General features: G+C 38.7%; 1 protein-coding gene across 2 annotated transcripts in view; it reads right to left on the bottom strand.

Annotated features, from left to right (window-relative positions):
- The window catches only part of atp9b (ATPase phospholipid transporting 9B (putative)), a 157,353-nt gene that overhangs the window by 84,967 nt on the left and 47,567 nt on the right, over window positions 1-24,819 (bottom strand). For both annotated transcript variants that reach the window (XM_003219733.4, XM_008108764.3), the window contains exons 7-8: window positions 22,697-22,748; window positions 2,633-2,727 (exon numbers count right to left, since the gene is read on the bottom strand). In XM_003219733.4, the coding sequence (XP_003219781.1) occupies window positions 2,633-2,727; window positions 22,697-22,748 (147 nt within the window). The remainder of the gene's footprint in view (window positions 1-2,632; window positions 2,728-22,696; window positions 22,749-24,819) is intronic.

Below are 24,819 nucleotides of genomic sequence, written 5' to 3'. Positions count from 1 at the left end.
GGGATATGCATGAGACACATATATCTCCTCAGCCATTTTAGTAGCAGCCCAGCAGGTGGCATTCAAGAATTACTGCAAAACAGAAACCAGCTGATCTTATGAGCAATTCATTTTGCTATATTACATGTTAACTTGGGAATGCTACAATGGTCCAAATTTATGGAGAAAAGATATAATTTATTATATCTGTCTATATGTATCATCTATCTGTCTCAGATTTTAAAAACCTTTGCAATAATTAGAGATTGCAAGCATTTTGTAAAATTAATCATCACAGGTTTTAGGGGCTTTTAACAACCGTATTTCTTCAACTGTAAGACACCATGGATTGTAAGATGCAGCACCACTGCCACCAACAGAAATACATAAGATTCACCTGCGATTCTAAGACCCACCCCATTTTTAGAGATGTTCATATAAGAAAAAATGTGTGTCTTAGAATGGAAGAAATACAGTATTTTTGTTTCCTTGAATCTTGACTCATTTCTCCTCTTCGCTTAATTATTAGGTATCTTATGTGATCTTATTCTCAAGATGGTGTATACTCTGCTCCATTGTGCCTATGCTGCAGTCAAAATCGTTATGCAAAACAAAAAGAAACCAATGAAATAATTTTAGAGACCTTATAATTAATAACTCAAATGAGTTCTTTCTAATCTGCTTTCCCATAACAGCTTACTCCTAAAGGTTATTTATCTAATCCATCTTGGTGATACCCAACGGCCCTTCCACACAGCCATATAACCCAGAATATCAAGGCAGAAAATCCCACAATATCTGCTTTGAACTGGGTTATCTGTGTCCACACTGCCATATATCTCAGTTCAAAACAGATAATGTGGGATTTTATCCAGCTGTGTGGAAGGGGCTCCAGAGAAATCAAGTATCTTTGCAGGCACACATGTTGTTCCACCCAAGTTGCCTGCAAAAAAACCTGAGTGTTACATAAACAGATCCTAAGAGATGAGTGTTCCCATACTTTTGCAACAAGGTCAAGTTATACAAGGCAATGCAGTTCAAAGAATACATTCTATGAAGGAGTACAGAATTAGTTCAATAATCCTTGATTTCAACATTCTATGTTGTATTCACACACAATTTTCAAATGAGTAATTTCAAAAGTTAAAAAGTTAAGTGCATGTTAAATTCATTATACTATATTTCAAATTATATCAAATACTTATAAAATTAAATTTTCAGCACAACTTTTAAAAATTGGCTTTCAGGAACGTATATTTAGGATCTAATTTGAATCACTCTTCTGTTTAATTTAATAACATAAATTAGGCTTTCAAGTAATTTATGCATACAAACAGATAAAGTAGACAATATTTGATCTTCAGGAAAGCACACAAATTAAATATGGACTTCATGGATGAGAAGATATAAAAGCATATCTTAAATCATACTTGTTCACATCTGGTTCTCCTTGATGTAATAGACACAATTCTCATAGTCCCCAACCAGAATGATCATTGGTATCCAATTGGGACAGGTTAAGATTTCCTCCATTAGATCAAAACCATATCTTATTGGATTTAGTAACTGAAATTCATTTTCTCATTCCCTTTTTCAGATATATAGATATGAGATTTTTATACTCAATTCACTGCATATGAGTAAAACAAACACAATGGATGGAATCCAAACAGCAACTTTACTACACCCAAGGGTTAGTGAAATTTTATGGGGTTTTTTGGAAGAGCAGTCTTCTCCATTGAACCTCAAAATCGTTTTGATTATTACTTGTGCGCTATGTCATGGATGCTGTTTGCGAAACAAACCAAAGAACGAACTTGCATCATTCTTTGGGTTTTGTTTATTTAAAACATTTATATCCCACCCATTCCATGCCTGAAGTGATTTAGAATAATTAGTAAACAATGTAAGAAGGCCAACTAGATTGATAACTGTTACTAGGTTCCCTCAAATACCACTTCTCAAATTTAATCTCATTTATAATATTTTATGATAATAAAGTTCCCAGGTAGCTTACAGTATAAGAAACATATTTTATAAAAGCTAAATACAGCTTGAAAACCAACAGCAGATGATAAATACAAGAAAATTCACAGTAGTATCAACGGTTTTCATTCTGAAATTCTTCATTACCAGACAAGAATAAGAGATAAAGTTACATGGTCTGGAGAAATAAAATGACCCCCTTATACCGGGCCCTGAAAAGACTAAAGTGTAGACCCCAGTAACCACCCTTTCTCTGTATTTAGCAAGACCACCCAGAAAAAAGCATCCAAAGATGGTCATAGGGTCTGTGTAAATATTTGAGGGGGGGGGGGGGGGACAACTTGAACCTGAAATATTTTAGAAAGTAAATCCAGCACTTCTAATTGGCCACAGAGGCCTAGGCATGAAATTATAAAATATTATGATCAGCAGGATATAGCCGTTCATAGGAAATGCTGTTGTTCCAATTAATAAATTGTTGATTTCAGTGGTCCTTAACCAATATAAAATTTTATTAAGACACCTATACTTACTTAATGTTCACAAATAATCAGTGTTATATTTGATACAATTTTGTGATCTGGAATTTTTAAACAGAACTGCTCTAAAACATACAACTGCATAAGGTACAATGAAAAAAAAAGAAAGGTATAGCTACAATGCTTACCCCTAAAGCTGGTAATCTCTGTGTGCAACTAACAGCAACTTTTAGTTTCCAGTCTGTTTCACCATCTAGCTGATCGGTTCGGATAAAACATGAACCTTAAAATTGCAAGAGAAACAAAACACGACATATGTTTTAGATTCCATTAAATGGAAAGGGACACAGAATTATGGAAGTTTCATCACTGAAATGTTTTATAACATTTTTAATTCTAGTAAAACACAAGCAAAGAACAACAAGGTTGCTCAGTAATGGCTCAGGGGCCAAATGCACATATATAAGTATTTTTTTCTGGCTTTGATAGACCATGTTGTGGTTGCAACTGACTCTTTTCCTCTCTCAACTAAGCTAGACCTAGGCCTTGACTTCAAGGAGACATTCCTTGTGTTGTCATGGACTGTCAAGGAGGCATTCCGCCTGAAGAACTAAACTCCTAACCTTCTCCCACATTTGAAGAAGATTGAGGAACCTGGGCTTTCAGTAGTACTACTTTAGAACACAGCTTCACAATTTCCAGGAAGAATCAATGTGACATGACAAAGCCCTGCCTAATCAAATAGTGGTAGGATAATGTTCTGGAACCCATAACTTCATTTCACCACTATTCAGCTATGGTTGGCTTCAGCTCATCATTATACAGTATTACGATATTTCCTCTCAAAAGTAACTTTTCAACCTCTATTTTAGAGGTATTCAGAGAAACCCATTTTGTTGCTTCAGAATACTAAAGCAGCTACAGATGCAAGGATGTTTTATCTCTGAGGCTTTTTCTCAATAGATTTCATGAGGATTCTACTTCTCAAGTTACTGTGTGTTCAGATTCTAGTGTAATAGTATCTACGATTCTCCCTGATTTTTCCAGAGCCTTATTATTATATTTATGCTTAGCTTTCAAAGTATTCTGAATCACAAAAAAATTCTTCAGAGTGTCTCAGAACTTGGATGTCCTAGTTCTATATAAAGTGGACTGTGAATACAAACTTCAATGATCTTAGGCATTAATCTGTACTCCACATTTTTGCAGCACAAAACTGACTGTTTACTTAGCCTGTATTACCTTGAACCCGATAAAATTGCACTGGAGGATAGACTCAGTTGACCATTCTTGTGACATGTACTATTAAAAACATAAACCTCATGTGTAATAATGCTAAGTGTCATTCCAGTGTGCATTTGAATGATGCTTCATAAATGTCCAGCCCTAATTTAATGATAAGGTTGTATGCAGCACTTTACCCCCAGTCCTAACACTATAGTTTGTTTTTGCACGAGACCATGCCCAGCCTTCTCTAGTCTAATCATGCCCACCATATTCCTGGTTACTGGTTGCTGAGGTTGGTTTGATACACTGTTATGTTTTATACCCTGCTGTTTTTAATTGTTTTTATTAGACTGTTATATGTCACATTATATGTTACGTTTTTAATCGTGTTTCAGCTGTAAATTGTGTTGCATGCTCTGGGCTTGGTTCCACATGTAAGCTGCCCCAAGTCCCTTTGGGGAGATGGTGGGAGAGTATAAAAATAAAGTAGTAGTAGTAGTAGTAGTAGTAGTGGAGCCTCTGGTGGCTCAGTGTGTTAAAGCGCTGAGCTGCTGAACTTGCAGACCAAAAGGTCCCAGGTTCAAACCCGGGGAGTGGAGTGAGCACCTGCTGTTAGCTCCAGCTTCTGCCAACCTAGCAGTTTGAAAACATGCAAATGTGAGTGGATCAAAAGATACCGCTCTGGCGGGAAGGTAACGGCATTCCATGCAGTCATGCCGGCCACATGACCTTGGAGGTGTCTACAGACAACGCTGGCTCTTCATCTTAGAAATGGAGATGAGCACCAACCCCCAGAATCATAGAATCATAGAATCTTAGAGTTGGAAGAGACCTCGTGGGCCATCCAGTCCAACCCCCTGCCAAGAAGCAGGAAATCGCATTCAAAGCACCCCCGACAAATGGCCATCCAGCCTCTGCTTAAAAGCCTCCAAAGAAGGAGCCTCCATCACAGTCCGGGGGAGAGAATTCCACTGCCGAACAGCTCTCACAGTGAAGAAGTGCTTTCTGATGTTCAGGTGGAATCACCTTTCCTATAGTTTGAAGCCGTTGTTCTGCGTCCTAGTCTGCAGGGCAGCAAAAAACAAGCTTGCTCCCTTCTCCCTATGACTTCCCCTCACATATTTATACATGGCTATCATGTCTCCCCTCAGCCTTCTCTCGGACACGAATGGACTTAATGTCAGGGGAAACCTTTACCTAGTAGTAGTAGTAGTAGTTGTTGTTATTGTTATTATTTTATTTTATTATGACACAACAAACAAGATAGATATGCTGGATTTCATATCACAAAATCACAAGTCGAATACTTCCCAAGTGTCTAGGACTGTGTGATGCATTTTTGGATGATGCGTGCAGATCCCAGTAGGGTGGCCTTTTGCAGTTAGCAGATCGTGATTTTGTCAATGTCTATTGTTTCCAAATGCTGCCTGAGATCTTTTGGCACGGCACCCAATGTGCCGATCACCACTGGGACCACCTGCACTGGTTTCTGCCAGAGTCTTTGAAGTTCAATCTTGAGGTCCTGATAGCGGCTGAGTTTTTCCTGTTGTTTTTCGTCAATGCAACTGTCACCTGGGATGGCGACATCAATGATCCAGACCTTTTTCTTTTCCACAACTGTGATGTCTGGTATGTTGTGTTCCAGAACTTTGTCAGTCTGGATTCGGAAGTCCCACAGTATCTTTGTGTGCTCATTTTCCAATACTTTTGCAGGTTTGTGATCCCACCAGTTCTTTACTGCTGGCAGGTGGTACTTGAGGCATAAGTTCCAATGGATCATTTGGGCCACATGGTTGTGCCTCTGTTTGTAGTCTGTCTGTGTGATTTTCTTACAGCAGCTGAGGATATGATCAATGGTTTCATCGGTTTCCTTGCAGAGTCTGCATTTTGGGTCATCAGCTGATTTTTCGATCTTGGCCTTAATTGCATTTGTTCTGATGGCTTGCTCCTGGGCTGCAAGGATTATTATTATTATTATTATTATTATTATTATTATTATTATTATTATATTAGTAGCTAACTATAGTTTCATGCTGGAAAATCAATGGCAACAGAAAGCAAAAAGGCTCTTTTTTCTGCCTTGGTTCTTTCTTCTTATATACCCTGAATCATTTTACAATACCAAGTACATTCTTATCCATAGGCTTTAACTGGTAGTTTATCAGAAATACTGGCTTATGAGGACAGACTACAGTTGCCAGGTTTCTAGATTTTAGGGCTAACCTCCCTTTGCCTTGTCATCCATTCTGTGCCACTCCATAGTAAACGAGGGGAGAAAGCAGCTGGTTGTAGGTCAAGTATTCCAGTGTGGGTTCTTGGTAGCAACTGTGTATGTAAATTTCAGATGGGAGAACCCTAGATAACAGTATTTCTAGGTTTCCAGGGGGTTAAAGATGCAGTCTGAGGCAACACAGAATATCCATATCTTGGGACAGTTTCTTCTTATTTATAGTAATAATGTGCAGTATCCCTAGCTTATGCTGGCTAGAAGATCAAGATCCAGAAAACAAAGGAACTTTCCCAAACTATGGAAATAACTATCAGAGGAAGACTTGTCATCAGAAATTTTGAATTTTGACTGTCCATAATTTCTATTTTGAAATTTTGGCAGCCTTAGAACAGAGATCTCTTTAAAAGATTTTAACCGGCCAAATCACTGGCATGATTTTAACTGAATGTAATGTTTTAAATGTCAATATGTATTAATTTCTAATTTCCAAATATTTTAAGCTTATGTTTTATATGTGTTTTTAAGGCATTGAATAATTGCCATATGTAAGCCGCCCTGAGTCCCCTTCCGGGTAGAGAAAGGTGCTGTGTAATTAGAGTAAATAATAATAAATAATAAATAAAAAGTATTTTCAAGAGGGAGACTGATAAAGTGGAAGACTAAATACTGATCAGTTTTATTTAGGTGTCTAAATCTGGATATTTCTGTATATAGTATAAAGCTTCAATATAAGTAAAAGCTAGTTAAATCCAATATTTTATTCATGAATACATATACAACATGCTGTCTGAAAGGACATAGCTGAAAACGGTGTATGTCAATTTATATCTGACCCAAAGTGGAATTTTCACACAATATTCTATCAAAAGGACTTACATGTTGCTCTACATCTATACTATACTCATTCCAATAACTACAATATACTATAAAGCATGATGTAAACCTCAATTATAAAGCCTTTTAAAAAGTAAAATATTTCTGATTTTATATATCAAAACTATATTTTGAGTTTTAAAAAACAGAAATTTGCTAAAAGATGTACAGAAAATGGAACAAAAATTATTGCACTTTCCTAGAAAATCCAAAAGTAATAAAGTAAGCATCTAGACATAGAAGATGCTATCTACAATGAAAATGAAATGGATACTGAAATGGGGAACACTGTAAATAAACATAACACAATATAAGAATGTCATATGCCTATAGTACATTCTCATCAACAGTCTATTTTCCATCATACTTTCCTTACACAAGGCAATTCATAGTTCTCTTTACCCTTCCTGTCAATGGTTGCTCTCATCCATCAATTTCATTTAGAATTATACTATAGATCAATGCAGTTCAAGACCAGTGTGGCTCCTGTGAATGGTTGACTGCACATATATTCATTTAATAGAGCTCACACTATGACATGTATTGGGCAGCTGCATTTCCTCTCCACTTCAGCAGTTAATTTCATCAATAACTTATCTCATAGTCCGTTTCCCTTTTATCCAGAAAAAGAGACTGCTTTGTGCCAAGTCAGCTTTCAATAGTGATCACTACAGCAAAACCTAAACAATAAAATGTCCCGCTATCCTAGCATTTCAAAATAATTCTTTAGCACTATTGGCAAGACTTTTCAATGTGCCAGGACATACTAATCCTCAAGCTTATATAATGATGTTTTCAAAGCATAAAAATTAAAGAGGCAAAGACCATATAACAAATAACTTGTAGCTAACTCACACTGATTTGAACACTTCACTGTTTGTAGGTAATGCAGTGTTTAATTTTATGTTTTCATATTTAGAACAAAACTACTGAAATCTTAGAATCATACAGTTGGAAGAGACCTCACAGGCCATCCAGTCTGACCCCCTGCTAAGAAGCAGAAAAACTGCATTCAAAGCACCCCTGACAGATGGCCATCCAGCCTCTGCTTAAAAACCTCCAAAAAAGGACTCCGGGGCAGAAAGTTCCACTGCTGAATAGCTCTCACAGTTAGGAAGTTCTTCCTGATGTTCAGGTGGAATCTCCTTCCCTGTAGTTTGAAGCCATTGCTCTGTGTCCTAGTCTCCAGGGCAGCAGAAAACAACCTCCTCCCTCCTCCCTATGACTTCTCCTCACATATTTATACATGGCTATCGTGTCTTTTCTCAGCCTTCTCTTCTGCAAGCTAAACATGTCCAGCTCTTTAAGCCGCTCCTCATAGGGCTTGTTCTCCAGACCCTTGAGCATTTTAGTCGCCCTCCTCTGGACACATTCCAGCTTGTCAACATCTCCCTTAAATTGCAGTGTCCAGAACTGGACACAGTATTCCAGTGTGGTCTCACCAAGGCAGAATAGAGGGGTAGCATGACTTCCCTAGATCTAGACACTATACTCCTATTTATGCAGGCCAAAATTCCATTGACCTTTTTTGTTGGCTCATGTTTAACTTGTTGTCCACGAGGACTCCAAGATCTTTTTCACACGTACTGCTGTTGAGCCAGGCATCCCCCATTCTGTATCTTGCATTTCATTTTTTCTAAGTGGAGTATCTTGCATTTGTCCCTGTTGAATTTCATTTTGTTAGTTTCGACTCATCTCTCTAATCTGTTAAGATTGTTTTGAATTCTGCTCCTGTCTTCTAGAGTATTGGCTATCCCTCCCAATTTGGTGTCGCCTGCAAACTTGATGATCATGCCTTCTAACCCTTCATCTAAGTCATTAATAAAAATGTTAAACAGAACCGGGCCCAGGTTCTGTTTTATGTTAGTCAGATTTATATTAGTAAAACAAAATTCAACTGATTTTAATGAGTCTACATTAAACGTCACAGTTGGGCTCTCAAAACAGTTGCCATTAAAGAAATACACAGAATGAAATGACAAAGTTTCAGCTACTGTGTTACTGGCTTGATGACTGATGGGAGTTCAGAAATGAGCATGGCTTATCAATTTTTATCTAAGAACTGTCCTACAGAATGTCTTACAAATCAGGAATTTTGTAGGGTTTTTCTAATGGAATGGAAGCAAGCTGCTATGTTAATGAGAAACCTCAACAAAGAATTATTATACCCAATTTGGAGAATTCCTTTTGCTTCCTCTTCCGCACTCATAAAGATAACTCCACAACTTGAAACTACACTTCTGAACATGATTAGAAGTAGCATTTGAAGGTATAGTATCTGTTATGAAAATAGATTAGTTTGTTTGCAAACTTGCAAGTGATTGTGACATTGACTACATGACAAAGAGCTGTTTTAGTAAATGTTATCGTTCTCATTTGCTAAAACAAGCTTTAGCAAACATTTCACATGCATCCTAGTGTATAAAGCTGCCAATGGGCCAGTGCTGGACATGGCAGTGGCAGAAACCTATCTATACACATAATGAAAATCTGTATGTGTTTATGTGGCATGGGTGTCCGCTCACACAGACAGCCTCCGGCCTCCACGAACAGTTCTCACTGCTGTGGAGCCACCAATCACTCCCTCCCAGGACATTACAGGTTACAGCAAACACATCCCAGTGTTCCTTTCTCTCTCTATTTGCATGACCACGCCCTCTGCCTCTCCCTTAGCCCTCTTCTACCTTTTCCTATGACACACAGCAAACAGAGGAATTGATCAGCAACTAAACATACTGGAGAGGTTTAGGGAGAATTCACCATGATTTATAGGAATTGTAGGGACTGGGATGTATAGTTCACCTGCAATCTAACAGCATTCTGAACCCCACCAACAATGAGCCTGGAACTAACTTGGCACACAGACCTAAAATGGCCAAATTGCATACTGGTGGGCTTTGGAGGTGATTGACCTCTATATCTGGGAGTTATAGTTCACCTGGACCAAACTTGGCACACAGACCCAACATGGTCAACTGTGAATACTGGCATAGTTTCAGGGTGATTGCTCTGGGAATCTAGGAGTTGTAGTTCACCCTTATCCATAGAACCCAGAACCCAGCAGATGACAGATCTGGACCAAATTTGGCACACAGGCCCAACATGGCCAACTGTGAATACTAGGGGAGTTTTGGGAGGGTTGACCCAAGATTTTTGGGAATTGTAGTTCACCCACATCCTTACGCAATTTCTAATGGGAACATTTATTTTTTTAAAAAGCAAAGACTGATTCCCCCCCCCCCCCCCCAAAATAGCATGACATATGACCAAACGGATATTACCCAACATCCAAAAACAAACAAGGCCCTTTTCAAATAACCCGGGCATCACTGGGTACCCAAACCAGTTGTTAATAAAATTGAGATCTGAAACACTAATTTTCAAAACTGACTATGGAGTTTACAGAAAATAGTATAGAGGTTGTCCATACTGATCCTAGAGGCCACATTTTGATATTTTCAAGAAGACTTCTTTTTTTAACCCTCTTAACTTCCATTTATCATGTTTGATTTCCCCTCTTCCCACCCCAAATATACTAAAAAGTTTCTAGTGAATTTTTTTTTGAGAAGAGCAACAGTCAAACAAATCCAGGAATTAACTGCCAGGTGTGGGGAGGCTGGCTCAAAGCATGGGAATTTTCTTAAAATCTCTCAATTGCATCTCTTTTCTATTTTCACCTCAATGTGTATAATATTATAACACATTCTTCAAATGTCTTGTTTGTTAATAGTTCAAAGGGAATGATTTATCTCAGTGAGAGGGCACTGACCCCACAAGTATAGAAACAAGTGTAAATCTACAAGGGCTGGTGGAGAAAATAAAAGAGGAGAAATCTAAATTTGAAATTTCTGCGAAACTCTGAAATTGGATAACATTGCTGCATTCTTTTTGCCTCACTTCTCTGTATCAGGAAATATGGCATGCATATATGGTATAGTATTGGTTTGGTGTGCAAGAACCAGGCATCCCAAACACAATCTGTGGCATCTGCAGTTTTAACGATCAGGTATCTAACAAGCCCACTCTTTGCTGCAATCCATCTTACCTTAATTGTATAATAAAAGAATATGTGGAAGAGGGAGAAGGAAAAGGCAGGCAAAAAAGCATAACTGGAAAGGCTGAGGGTGGAAGTGGCAAGAAGCCAAAGAAGTTAGTTTTCATTTAACTATCTAAATGCCTAGGTCTAGATAATAACTGAAGAATTGCAAAAAGAATTTATTGCAATGCATCCCAAATAATATTATACTGCAATTTTATGTGTGTGCATGTATGTGTATGTATGTATGTATGTATGTATGTATGTATGTATGTATCTGCCTTTTAGACCTAGGGCATTCTGAATGCTGCTTGAAAGCCTTGTTTTCCTGTTAAGAAACAAATCACTGCTTGCACCCCAGCCTTATTTCATTTAAGGGCTCGTTTTTTTTTCTTCTTTTCCATTCTTCATTTCTCCCTTCTTTCTCAAACTCAGCTCTTCTGCTCTTCCTTGAGCTCTATAGATTTGTCTTTCTCCCTTCACCCTGTCTTCCCAAGAAGACATACACATTACCTTTCTTAACAACAAGATCTAATACTTTTGTCATACTGAATCTGACAGAAGTACCTACCCTAACTAAATAAAAGGAACAAAAATTACCTAATTTACTTCCATTTTAACTGTTACTAGGAAAAATCTAGAGAATTGGAATTATCTGGAAAATCTAGTGAATTACTAACTTAACTAGTTAGCTCTCCACATTTTGCAGATGTGATTGTTCATGGATTTGATTAAAATGTTGTCTCTAGAAATCTCTAGGTCCTCTAGTGCAGTAGTTCTCAACCTGTGGGTCCCCAGATGTTTTGGCCTTCAACTCCAAGAAATCCTAACAGCTGATACACTGGCTGGGATTTCTGGGAGTTGTAGACCAAACACTTGGGAACCCACAGGTTGAGAATCACTGCTCTAGTGTGATTCTAATTAGCTTCTCATGGAAGGTAGCAATAGAGTCATGCTGGATGATACAGACATTCCTAGAGAGATGTTTTCTCAGGAAAAAATATGGCATTTTTATTCAGAATTTTCACTTTTACAGAGGTTCGTTGCTTCTAACCCTGGTGAATGTGGTGAGCTGATGGCCATTAATTAACACTATTTCCAAACTTCCAGACAGTCCACGACTTTTTTTCTAATTAAAACTAGATATTAACAGAGAGAGTGGCTCAATGTGAGATGTAGAACATGAAATATCTTTCAAAGAACTGCTGCTGCTGCTGCTCAATCGCATAGTCGTTTCCGACTCTTCGTGACCTCATGGACCAGTCCACACCAGAGCTCCCTGTCGGCCGTTGCCGCCCCCAGTTCCTTCAAGGTCAAGCCAGTCACGTCAAGGATACCGTCCATCCATCTCGCCCTTGGTCGGCCTCTCTTCCTTTTTCCTTCAATTTTCCCCAGCATCGTGATCTTTTCCAAGCTTTCCTGTCTCCTCATGATGTGGCGAAAATACTTCAACTTTGCCTCTAGTACCTTTCCTTCCAGTGAGGAGCTGGGCATTATTTCCTGGAGGATGGACTGGTTGGATCTTCTTGCGGTCCAAGGCACTCTCAGAGTTCAAAAGCGTCTATCTTACTTCGCTCAGCCTTCCTTATGGTCCTGCTCTCACAGCCATAGGCTATTATGGGGAATACCATTGCTTTGACTATGCGGACCTTCGTTGCCAGTGTGGTGTCTCTGCTCTTCGCTATTTTGTCAAGGTTGGCCATTGCTCTCCTCCCAAGAAGTAAATGTCTTCTGATTTCCTGGCTGCAGTCTGCATCTGCAGTGATCTTCGCGCCTAGAAATATAAAGTCTGTCACTGCCTCCACGTTTTCTCCTTCTATTTGCCAGTTATCAATAGGCGTGGTTGCCATGATCTTGGTTTTCTTGATGTTTAACTGAAACCCAGCTTTTGCACTTTCTTCTTTCATCTTGGTGATAAGGCTCCTCAGCTCCTCCTCGCTTTCGGCCATCAGAGTGGTATCGTCTGCATACCTAAGGTTATTAATGTTTCTTCCAGCAATTTTAACTCCGGCCTTGGATTTGTCAAGCCCCACACATTGCATGATGTGTTCTGCGTACAAGTTGAATAGGGAGGGTGAAAGTATGCAGCCCTGCCGCACTCCTTTCCCAATCTTGAACCAGTCTGTTCTTCCGTGGTCTGTTCTTACTGTGGCTACTTGGTCTTTATACAGATTTCTCAGGGGACAGACAAGGTGACTTGGTATCCCCATACCACCAAGAACATGCCACAGTTTATTATGAACCACACAGTTGAAGGTTTTGTTCTGTTTCAAAGAACAGAAAGCATTAATTTTCTTTACTCATAACCACTACTACTGTTAATCAATATTAAAAAAGGGAGATATTTTACAGAAGATAGAAAGACTTTCTTCCTATCTTTCTGCACCCAATATTTGATGGCATCAAGTTCCTATTGAAGACATTGTGAATTACTATTCACAACTTAGTAGTGCTTATGGACTCAAACAAAAAAAATGCTGGATTTTTTTAAAAAAAACCTTCACTACATTTCTCCCCTAAGTTTCTATTTTTGCATTAAGAAAAAAAAAAATCAAATGGTTTCCCCTCAAATGTTTTCATCTCTCCATACCAGATCTTTTACATCTCTACTGAAAAGTGTAATATTGATTTTTAAAATTCATTACTTAGACAGCAAGCATTATACCTTTAGTTTTTAAATTTCTTTTAAAGGGATCAACATTATGCTAACATTCTTTCCTTTTAGGCTACCAGACAGCCAAGGCTGTATAAATAAAAGCTATTCTGTCTGTATTCTCTCTCAAGTGTTGTATCTGATAAATTTTTCACAAATGAGAACATTAGCTACAACTAATGCCAGTTAAGCCTCACCAAAACTGAATTATTAAATCTGCCTGCCTATATCCTGTTACAGCCTTCTTATGAATACTTGATTTTATTTTGTATAATTGACAAGAGTTGTCAGGAAAGGGTGGTTTTAATGGCAATCAAATTAAGATCAACTGGTATAAGTGTCACAATGAAGAGTCTGTGTCAACTGCTGATGAATTAATTGATGGGTCACTGAGAAACGAGGCATGTGAAACTGTCATAAAGTATTATACCTTGTAGTATTAGCAACCTGCTTGTCATGAATCAGTACGCAGGAGCACTGCTTCAGTACAAAAGAAAAACAGCACTTTACCAATAGTTCAATTTTAAAACATGTATATGCTATAAAAAAGGTTTTGAATTGATGACTAACTGAACAGCACTTTGTTGGGGTACAGAATTCTGCTTGTTATTTTCAGGGAGAAAATTTCAGCCCTGACAGCTTGATGAAAAAAGGAAGTACAATAACTGCCAAATATTTATACCATAATATTGTCACTTTAGACATGTGAAAAAGATATTGGCATTTATAAAAGATTGATGAAAACTAATTCTAAAGCATTAATTTTTCCTAATACCACTGAAAGAACCATGTTCACTCAAGAGATATTTGATCTGAATTAAGAAACTGGTGAAGCCATTGATTAATTGGAATTTAAGCCATCAGTCACTGGATCCATCAACAGATTCATTTACATTCTAAACAATCAGCTTATAGTCCAATAAGATACCATGTATTAATACAAAGTCAATATGATACCCCTGAACTCATCACAATTCCTCATTGACAAGCACACAGATGCTTTTAATCCAAGTCTGATCACACTGCATATATTTTAGAGTTCTTATATCGACTCTGTACGTTTTAGGAATTTTTATGTTATTAAATACATTACAGAATTATTTTGCATTCACTGAACATCAGCCAGAGAAAGTGAGGTATTTTGAAGCATCTGCCCACATTATTAAGTTCCAAAAGTGATAGCATCTTTAAAAGAGAAGCACATTAAATTCATTTTTATCTTGCAAGAATGGTGAAAGGAAAAGAGTCAAAAGAATGTAAAAAATATGATGTGATCAATTAATTTATGTTGAAATTTAAGGTATTTTAATTCATTAATACAAAATTAAGCACCGGGAGTTAACATAATTAAGAATAGGGATACACTCCTAGACTACACACACACACACACACACACACACACACACACACACAGAAGCAGTTCACTATATTTCATTTTATGTTTTTATTCAAAAATAAAGGTATGCACATGTGAAATGAAACAACCATGTCAGGTAAGTAAACAAATGTATGTGAACCTTCTACCGACCACTTGAAGGATTCTTCCAAAATGCATCCAGGGATTTTCTTTCTTTCTTTCTTTCTTTCACCCATCTCTGTACACACACACACACACACACACACACACACACATATATATATAATTTCCATTTTGGTGGCCAAACTTACAGCTGTATGCTTTTCTTTTCTTTTTCAAAATGCTGAGGGTAGCTGATGGGCAGGGTAATTTGCTTTTCCCTCTTTCTCTCTTGCATGCTGAATAAGGGATTCTAGAGACAGTTACTGTTGTCAGCAGAGACACACAACTAGAGGAGGATCCACTGAGGAGTATCCCATTCTTTCCTAATTCAAGCTTTACTGCAGACATGGTGCTGCAATCTGGCAACTGAAAACCTATGTTTCTCCAGTTCTTCACCAGTCTCCCTATTCCAGTGCTGTTAAAAAGGTGCAGCTAGAAAAAGGCTGAGGAAAATCAGTAAGGCTGAGTGGGCAGGGAAAAAACTTGGAAAAAAGAAGGTTCTTTGCAAATACTGCTGTTGTGGGGTGCCTTCAAGTTGTTTCTGACTTATGATGACACTATTTTCTTGGCAAGACTTAGTCAAAAGATAATTTTTTTCCACTGCCTTCCTCTGAGCATGATAGAGCATGCTCCAAGGTCCTTCAGTGAGTTTCCATGGCTATAGAAATCAGAGTCCAGCACTCAAACCACTACACCACACTAGCTCCCTAGTACTAAGTATGATAATTAATAAATAGGCCCTACTTATATAATTGAGGTTTATTTGAGTAACCAGGATAGCACTGTTTGACATCAAAGTTAAACAACTCAGAAGCAAATTTGATAATATGTTCCTTGGAAGTCGCCAATACTTACTTTAGAATCTTCTAGAAAACATTCTGTAGTGCTTTCTCTTTTTCTAATGCTTTTGCTTTTATGTTAAGCCACTTTTATGTTAAGCCCCCTTTGGGGAGAGATAAAGCAAGATATAATAATAATTGTAATAATAATAATAATTTCCATTGAATAATATTAAATTAGGTTTGAGGGGTACATTTGGTGATTTCTAGTACCTTCAGGCTCCCACAAATCCTATCCTTGGCCTCATCATGGCGTGGGGGTGACAACGGTCAATCCGGCTAACATGGAGGGCGCTCTAAGTAGGACCAGCCCTTCACCCAGACCTCTTCTTCTTTTTTCCTTTCCTTTTTTGTTTTAATTCCTTATTTTTTTCCTGGCTCCATACAACATTAATCTCTGTCTCGGTACCCCACGGTCTTCCACTACTAATCAGAACGTGCCATAAATAGAGGTGATCCAATCTTGGGACATCCTTTTTTATACCATCAAAATCAACAAAGTGCATCAAGAACATGAAGAAGAAGAACGGATCTTAGGATTTGCACGTACAATTGCCGATCGATTGCATTCCCAGCACAGCTCCACCTACTAGTGAAAGAGTCACATAGAATTAAGTATGACATAATTGGAGTGAGTGAAACGAAAAGGAAAATCCCTTGCAATGTGTATGAAACGATGGTACCAGTATATACCTAGGAGAACAAATGGCCAACTCAATATCTGGTGGAGGGGTATTATTGTGGCCCCACAATTCAAGAATTGTTTCATCAACGTACACTTCTACTCAGACTGTGTAGCTTCTTTGGAGTTCTCAGTGTTCCCCAATGTCACAGGCTGTCTGTTTCAAGTATATGCACCAATTTTAGATGCAGCCGAGCAGAACTTCTATGACGAATTTACTTATGCTGTACAAGTTTTTGGTGGGTGACTTCAATGCACACATGGGCCTTCAAAACAAGAAGAAGTGTACACAGGACCATTAAGTGACAAGCAGAAGAATAAACCCGGAAGAACGACTTGCTAATTTCTGTGAAGCCTTCCGTTTCTGGCATGGCAACAGCCACTTCAAGAAACCGTTAGATCGAAGATGGACCCACATGAGCCCAGATGGACTTCATAAACATGAAATTGAACATATTATCTGCACCGCTGTTGCATAACTGATATAGCAGTAGTACTATCTTTTGTGACTGGAAGAGACCACAGGATGCTTCGATCAAAAATTCATCTCAGCCAGAATGAAGTCAGGATGGGCAGACTGTTTAGCAGAAAACCACATGATGACTACTAGACGCTGATGTAGCATCAACGGTAGAAGTCTCAACAGTTTTTCGCTCTTTGCCTGACATTGTGGAAATGCTTGTCAGAATCAACTGAACCGCTACAATCTGTGCCTCTTGCCATGCCACAAGAAGGTTGTCGAATGAGAAGTCTGTTAGAGAAAAGAAGAAATACCAATCGATCCGCTCCTGGTTATCCAGGACATGCAGAGAAACAGTAGATATGGCTGAGTATAGATTGACAATCCTGTTTAAAGACCAGCAAAGGCAACCAAGTCACTTCCAAATGTCTCTTTGTGATTGTTTTACACCAACCTATTTCACAATGCTCTACCACAACAGCTTCATCCTCCTTCTTCATCCAACACCATCCTTCCCTTCCTCCCATCTGAACTGAAGTTCGTTCAGCCACCAAAAACACGCCAGCTGGAAAAGCTCCAGATCAAGATCGCATCACTGCAGAACTTTTAAAAGCGTGCAGACCTCCCCTTTACAAAGAACATGCCTGCCGCTTCTCTCATTATCTTGCAGATGGCCATGCACCGAAGACTTGTAACACCTCAAGAAAGGTCCTCCTATTTAAGAAAAGGAGGCAAAGAAGATCTGAGCAACTACCACCCAAAAACTCTCCTGCCGGTTATCTACAAAGTCTTCACCAGATGTATATTCTAGCCCGCATCAGGAGAATATTGGAGGAGGTACAGATGGTTGAACAAGCTAGATTCCATCACTCATTCTCCACCATCGATCACATCCTGACTGTAAATAAAATATTGGAAGCCACCTGCGAATACCAGATGCCACTCGTCCTCACTTTTGTTGACTACAAGAAGGCATTTGACAGTGTGGAACCAGAGTGCATATGGAACAGTCTGAGGGAGCAAGGAGGACAGGCAGAGTACATCAACATCATCCAAGCATGCTATAGCGGATGTACAATAATACTAATGCCTTTCGAACGAGAAGTTGTTATACCTGTAGAAAAAGGTGTGCACCAAGATGATCCTATCTCACCTAACCTTTTTCTGCTGCTCTGGAAAGCATAATAAGAAGCTGTAATTGGTCGGACAAAGATACTCATTGATGGGTTCAGGCTTAACCACCTGTGCTTTGCTGACGATGTAGTTTTAATCATGCACAAGCCTCTGAAGCCTCCAGCATGCTTAGCAAGCTTTGTAACAGAAGTCGATCAATTGGATTAAAGATGAACACGCAAAAGACGAAGGTACTCTGAAACAACTTCACAGATGATGCTGCAGTGACAGTAGATGGCATTGGCCTCAAAAATGTAAAAAAAAAAAAGTCTACCTTGGAAGGCTGTTAAAATCAAGGAATGAAATGGAGCCAGAGTTGAACAGATGCAGGAAAGCAGGATGGGCCACTTTAATTCCATTAAAGCTGCTGCGGACTCAACTCAACCAGAAGTACATCTCTACAAGCTCAATTGTTCAACTCAACCATGCTATTTGCCCTATGCTATGGTGCAGAGACATGGACAATGATGAAAGCTCTTTTGGAAGAACTATGGGTCGTGCATGCCTCCCTCGAAAGATGGCTAACTGGGATGTCTCTTCAAATGCAGAGAACACGGACTGCACAATGAGGGTGTTCAAAAGATATCAAAAGTGAAAGATCCCCTACACCACATTGCCCAACTCAAAAATTGTTTTGCAGGCCACATGATGTGCAGAACAGATGGGTGCTGAAGAAATGCCATGACAACATGGTGACCACAGGGATTACCAAGACCTCTTGGTCGTCCTCCCACCCAATGGTCTAATTCATTTCATATGGTGTATAATGTGAGAGACGAACGCAGCCATACAATGGTACACTGGTCACTTTCATACATCCCATTTGATAACATTGAATTGGATATAGGAAGCATTTTAAGCATTAATTACTGGGAGAGAAGGTTGAAAAAAGAAAAATATATATATTATTACTCAAGGAGTATGAGTGGATGTGAACGTGAATCCCCTCCAATACCCATAACATAAAACAATGTTATAATGGCTATAGGGGTCACACAACCCCCTTGTTACAACATTTGCTAATCTGTTTCTGGTCACAATTCAATGTACCTTTTTACCGTCAAAGGTACATCTAGACAGGAACATTGGAAATAAACTTCTTGGTAACTGCCCCCAGGCTCTGAAATTTATTTCCTGAAGGGGGTTTAGTAGCTTCCATAGGCACATGAAGACTTGTTGGTCAAGGGAACAGACCTTGTTTAATGTGCTGTGTGTTATGTGTTGTTTACTGTTTAATAGCTATTATGCAATTATGTGCATAGTTTAATTAGAGTTGTATCTTTTGTATAAACAACTGTTGGCCCCCTTTAGTCCCAGGCTGGGAAAAGGACAATAATTAAATTTAACAATAACAACAACACAGTGTGTTTCAAAAATTGGTATAATGATTGCACACCAGAAAGCTGGTGTCAAGGAGAACCGAAGCCCTTCCCCTATTCTCCAAATATAATTATTACAGTTATTTTCACTGTGTACTAATACTAAACAAGAGAGTCAGCACAGTGCAGTGGTTTGAGTGCTGGACTAGTACACTGGGGGACTAGAATTTGAATCCCAGTTCGGTCATGGAAACCCAACTGGTGTTTGGGCAGGTCACACCCTCTCATCCTTAGATGACAGCAAGATCAAACCCCCTCTGAACAAATCTGCCAAGAAAGTCCCATTGTAAATTTGCATAAGTTAGAAATTATTTGAACACACACAATGATAAAAACAACATATTTCATATAATGCTTTACTCTATAAAAACATGTTCTCATACTGGATGGAATATAAGTGCAAGATGTGGAGTTCCATAATAGAATTCACTTCCTTTTTTATGGTGGCAAATTCCTCCATTCTCAAAAACGAAACAAAAAACCCCCTGAAAGTTCAGGGATGATTCAATGCAACATCTCATGAACTGTTACTGAAAGGAAAATAAATGCACCCAAACATCTCAAGATGTAGCATATTTTAAACTAATCCTAAAAGATGGGTTGATACAATATCCACAAAGCAGCTAGATGGATGAGGCAATGTGATTTGCCTATTCAAATATTGTGCATTAATTAATAGGAGAGGCGAAATCTGACCCAAATTCTTCTGCTCAGCATTTCAGTTTCTTGGTTACTACACTGCACCTGCATATTAGCATATTAAGTATACTATTATTAATATATTTAGACTTCATGTTATTGTTCCAACAGAGTTCATGTATAAAACAGTAGGTGGAACTCATAAAAGCAATATTATTCAGTGGCTTGAGATAGGTGTCAAAACGTTGCTAGCCTGAGTTAAATCAAATGTTAAAACTGGAATAGGAACTGAGATACAAGAACAGATTAAAGTAGTTTGGACAGATTGTTGGCAGTCACTCATGCCCTGCAGATAAAAGTTTATTTGGCCGTATGTGCAAAACTTCACTCTAGTCATTTGTCATTCTCTGTAGCAATACATTTCCCAAACTTTTTTTTTGTTTCAAGACAGGTAGGTTTTAGAATGTATGGCTTCTAAACATAATAGAAATTTCCAGAACACGTGCTACAACTATTACAGCCTTATTATTCTGTAGTAGTCTGCTTAGAGGTAGATAGAAGGTGACACTTGAGTTGAACAGCTGAATTTCAAAGTGATGCCACATTTTCTGTCTAATTTCGGAAGTTCACAGTGCCAGACATCTTTGTATAAAAGACACCCAACAGTAATCTGTAATTAATTATAATTTGCAGATGTACCCAACATATCTTTTATATTCTCGTAGATTCTGTCTGCTTGTTTTAGCACTGAAAAGATCTGAAAAAATCCTATTACTGCTAATATAAATATAGAATACTAGTTTACTCAGATGGTGCAGCTAAAATGAGCAATACAAATAATAACACTGATACATATTTGCATACACATGCACACACAAATATATAAAACAAAATGTAATATTCAGCAACACAGAATTGGATCCAGACTGAGTAAGACTTAGACTACATACTCTGAAATTAATAAGACACATTAGTAACTACAAGTTTATGTTCCAATAATTTCAGGGGATCTATTTCATGTATGACGAAATCTGTATCCTACTGATGTACCCATACTATGCTACAAAACAATTATCTTTCCTTATAATATAAACAATTTCTTTACCAGTAACTGAAAATTTATGAGCACTTTCATGCAAATATTTGTCATCTGAGTCCAAAGTAACACATCCCCAGCTGACTGCAATCGTGACTGTCGACACTATTAACCCTGCTGAGAAGCCCATTTTATCAGGCTTTGTCCCTGTCTCAAAAACTATCCAGCAGGCTTCACATCAGGCCAGAGCAGCAGACAAGATGTGAAAGGAGGACTGCTCAAGAAGAGGACAACAGATGTTCTAATTCAGTGATTCCCAAAGTGGTCGCTACTGCCCCCTGGTGGGCGCTGGAGCGATCCGGGGGGGGGGGTGATGGCACCTATTAGGACACGGGGGCGGGGCCAAAGGAGGGGCGGGGCCTCTTCCCAAGTGCCGGAGACAGGACACCTGTCTAGGCGCCTGTTAGGACACACAGGGGGCGGAGCTAGAGGAGTGGGTGTGGCTTCTTCCCAAGAGCCAGAGACAGGGCTGAGAATCTATACCTCTCCTGAGGCTCTCGTTGGGACACAGAGGGCGGAGCTAAGGAATGAGGTGGGGTCTCCTTCCAAGAGCCCGAGACAGGGCTGAGCCTCTATACCTCTCCTGAGAGGCCTTTTAGGACTAAAGGGTGGGAGACAGGGCTGAGCCTCTGTATACCTCCCCTGAGGTGGAGTATAAAGGTTCAACCCCATCAGGCACTTGGGAAGAGGCCCCGCCCCCTCCTCTAGCCCCGCCCCCTGTGTCCTGGCAGGTGCCGCAGGACAGGGATAGAAGCTCAGCCCTGCCTCAGAGCTCGTAACTCCACCCCTCCCAGTCCTGGCTGCCCATTTGTGGCCCTACCCACCTCCCCCTCCCCCTCACAGTCCTGCATCTTGGACTAGGGGAGAGGCTCAGCCCCGCCCTCTTGAGCAGGAGCCACGCCCACCCCTCTAAGCCACACCCTCCTTTCCAGGGGGCGCTGAGTCATATTTTTTTCGGGAAAGGGGGCGGCAGGCCAAATAAGTTTGGGAACCACTGTTCTAATTCCTCCCCTTCTCATACACAGGGCCCACAGAAAGATGGCAGCAGCACAGGTATAGCATTCCTACCCCACTACAAGTGGCCAAAGTGTGTAGGTTGCCAGTGAGAAAGGTTACATATCAGTAGAATATCAGGAGAATACCTTGGGGTGAAATTAGCCTATAGTAGTTTTAAAAGAGAACAGTTTCTCCGCATGTAGAAACACAAGACTTATGCAAGAGTGGAATATTCTGAACTTGATTAAAATGCTGTACAGTTTAAAAAAATATATAAATATACCTCAATTTAAAATAAACTGGGAGGGAAGGGGGACAAAAGCAAGCAAGACAAAGAAGATGAATCCAAGCTAAAATAGCAATAACAGAAACTCTTTCTTTGAGTGTATCTACCACATCCTTCGATTCACAAAATAATGTATATAGCAAGACTGGAAAGTAACAACATACCTGTTTTTTCTGAAGTTCTTAAAAACACCATGTCAGATGGGATTCGTTGATTCTGTTGGGGGAAAATACATAGAATTTTTGGAAATAATGAAAATTATGGCAATGAAGTGTTCCAGAAAATGAACTAAGGTCTCATTTAGATTAAAGGTCAATTCTTTAACAATCTTTCTTGATACTTTGGACATTCAATTTTAATGTGATTTTTAAAAAGAATTGTGAACTAGTAACGTTTCAGGGATCACTGAGCCATGGTAGTCAAAGTGGTGTCAAACTGAATTAATTCTATGCATTTTGATGCCCTGTATCTTTGGGTGAATCCACCAACAATTCAGTTATTTAAACTGAATTATCACAGATAAAAGGACTGTGTGAAATGCGCGTGAATGCAGTATACCTACAAAATACGGGTAGCCAAAACACAGCTCAGAAGCCACATTCAGCTCTTTGACATATATTTTGCAGTTCATGGAAATGTGTTGGCTGAGCTCTTTTTGTATTACAATTCATGCAAAAAGCAAATAATTTTGTTAAGCTGCACCATTGTGCAGCATGTGTTCATGAGTATTTAAGCATTTAAATCTTAATTTAATGCTATCTTTGAATTGGGGATTAAAGAAATTTTGGATTAGCAAAGATTCTGGAAGATTTGTGCTGGGAAATCAGGAATTGTACAAACCAGAGTAAAAAATGTTAGTTTTGATTAGTGTGAGTTGCAACTGAATGATTGCGTGTTGCTATCTGGCCCTTCTTGAATTTTACTAATTTTTTTTATTTCACAGCATCCACATGTGGCGGCCAATTTGATGAAATTACAAGGTGAAGGCAGGGTGCTTAACCCATTCCTTCCACCCCACTGATTGAAGATCTAAATTATTCTCTGGAGCAACTATTACTCCTGTGCTGTGGGGAGGCAGATACAGCACCTCTGTGGAAAAATTATCAGCTTTTGGAGATTATGAATTAGTAAACAAATTGGTGAAAAGGGTTACACCATCTCCCATAATGCCAATTCTTGAAAAATGTAGCAGCTATATACGACTGTTCTAAAATAAGCCTCTCCCTATTCCAGGTCAAATCACAGGAGATCTTCTTGTATCAATTTGATTCTCAGAGAAACTACTATCATGATTACGAACAAGACAAGTGCTCCATTCACCTCATTTAAATGTCACATCATGAAAATGTCCTAAAATTACTGCAAATATTTTGTGGTCTACATAGAAATGTTTAAGGAAGTTATTTTGATATCTAAGAGAAAATAAATGACATGGGAATGAGAATAGAATCTCATTTTTCTGTTACACGTTAAAATAAATAGTGAGGTTTTACCCTCTATTCTAAAGCTATCAAAATCATTCCTTACATTGAATAGGAAAACTTTTTCATATAGCATTGGTAGAAAAGGAGGAAAAAAGGAAAAGTATAAATCTTACTGAAAAACATGAACAAAATTGTATATTCAATACCTGGGAACCCACTATCTGCAAAACTGAGAGGAGAGGCAAAAGGCAACTTCAGAACTCAATAAATCATTCCTTAAATGACAAACATAAAATCAGATGTGCTGTCTTTATATAGATTAACTATACGTCTTTACAACTTCTCTTTTAATGTTGACATAAACCTTTTAGTCAGCTCTCGGGTTACTAGCTTTATCTTTAAAACTGTTGCCTGTTAACAAGCTGAAGCTCTGACCAAAAATGCAGCTATCTCACATACTGCCAAACATAATTAATCTTACAATTCTCATTAAGATAGCAGGATGCCAATCAAAATGAATTCTCATATTTGCCAGTTCTCATTTTTCTTTTGTAACAAAAAATATATTTAAACCCATTTGTCCCTGAATATAGTGTGAAAAAGATCTGTTATACTTGTCAAAATCAAAAGCAAATTCTAATAATGAAGCACAATTAAGGACCAGGAAGACTTCAAGGCTGCTAAATTGGCATGGACCTAATCGCTCTCTTGGATGGGTGTCTCAGATAAGAACCGAATGTTTAAATAAATGTTACAGATAGAAATAAAGGGTTGGGTGGGGCAGAGGATCCTTGACATTATTCAAATAAAAATGTGCCTAACAAAAATTTTCTCACTTAAAAAAATCAATTTCAAAATCACGG

Source organism: Anolis carolinensis, chromosome 4 (assembly GCF_035594765.1).
Source record: "Anolis carolinensis isolate JA03-04 chromosome 4, rAnoCar3.1.pri, whole genome shotgun sequence".
NCBI lineage: Eukaryota > Metazoa > Chordata > Lepidosauria > Squamata > Dactyloidae > Anolis > Anolis carolinensis.
Note: the sequence above shows the minus strand (reverse complement) of the source record. Positions and strands in the feature narration are given on the sequence as shown.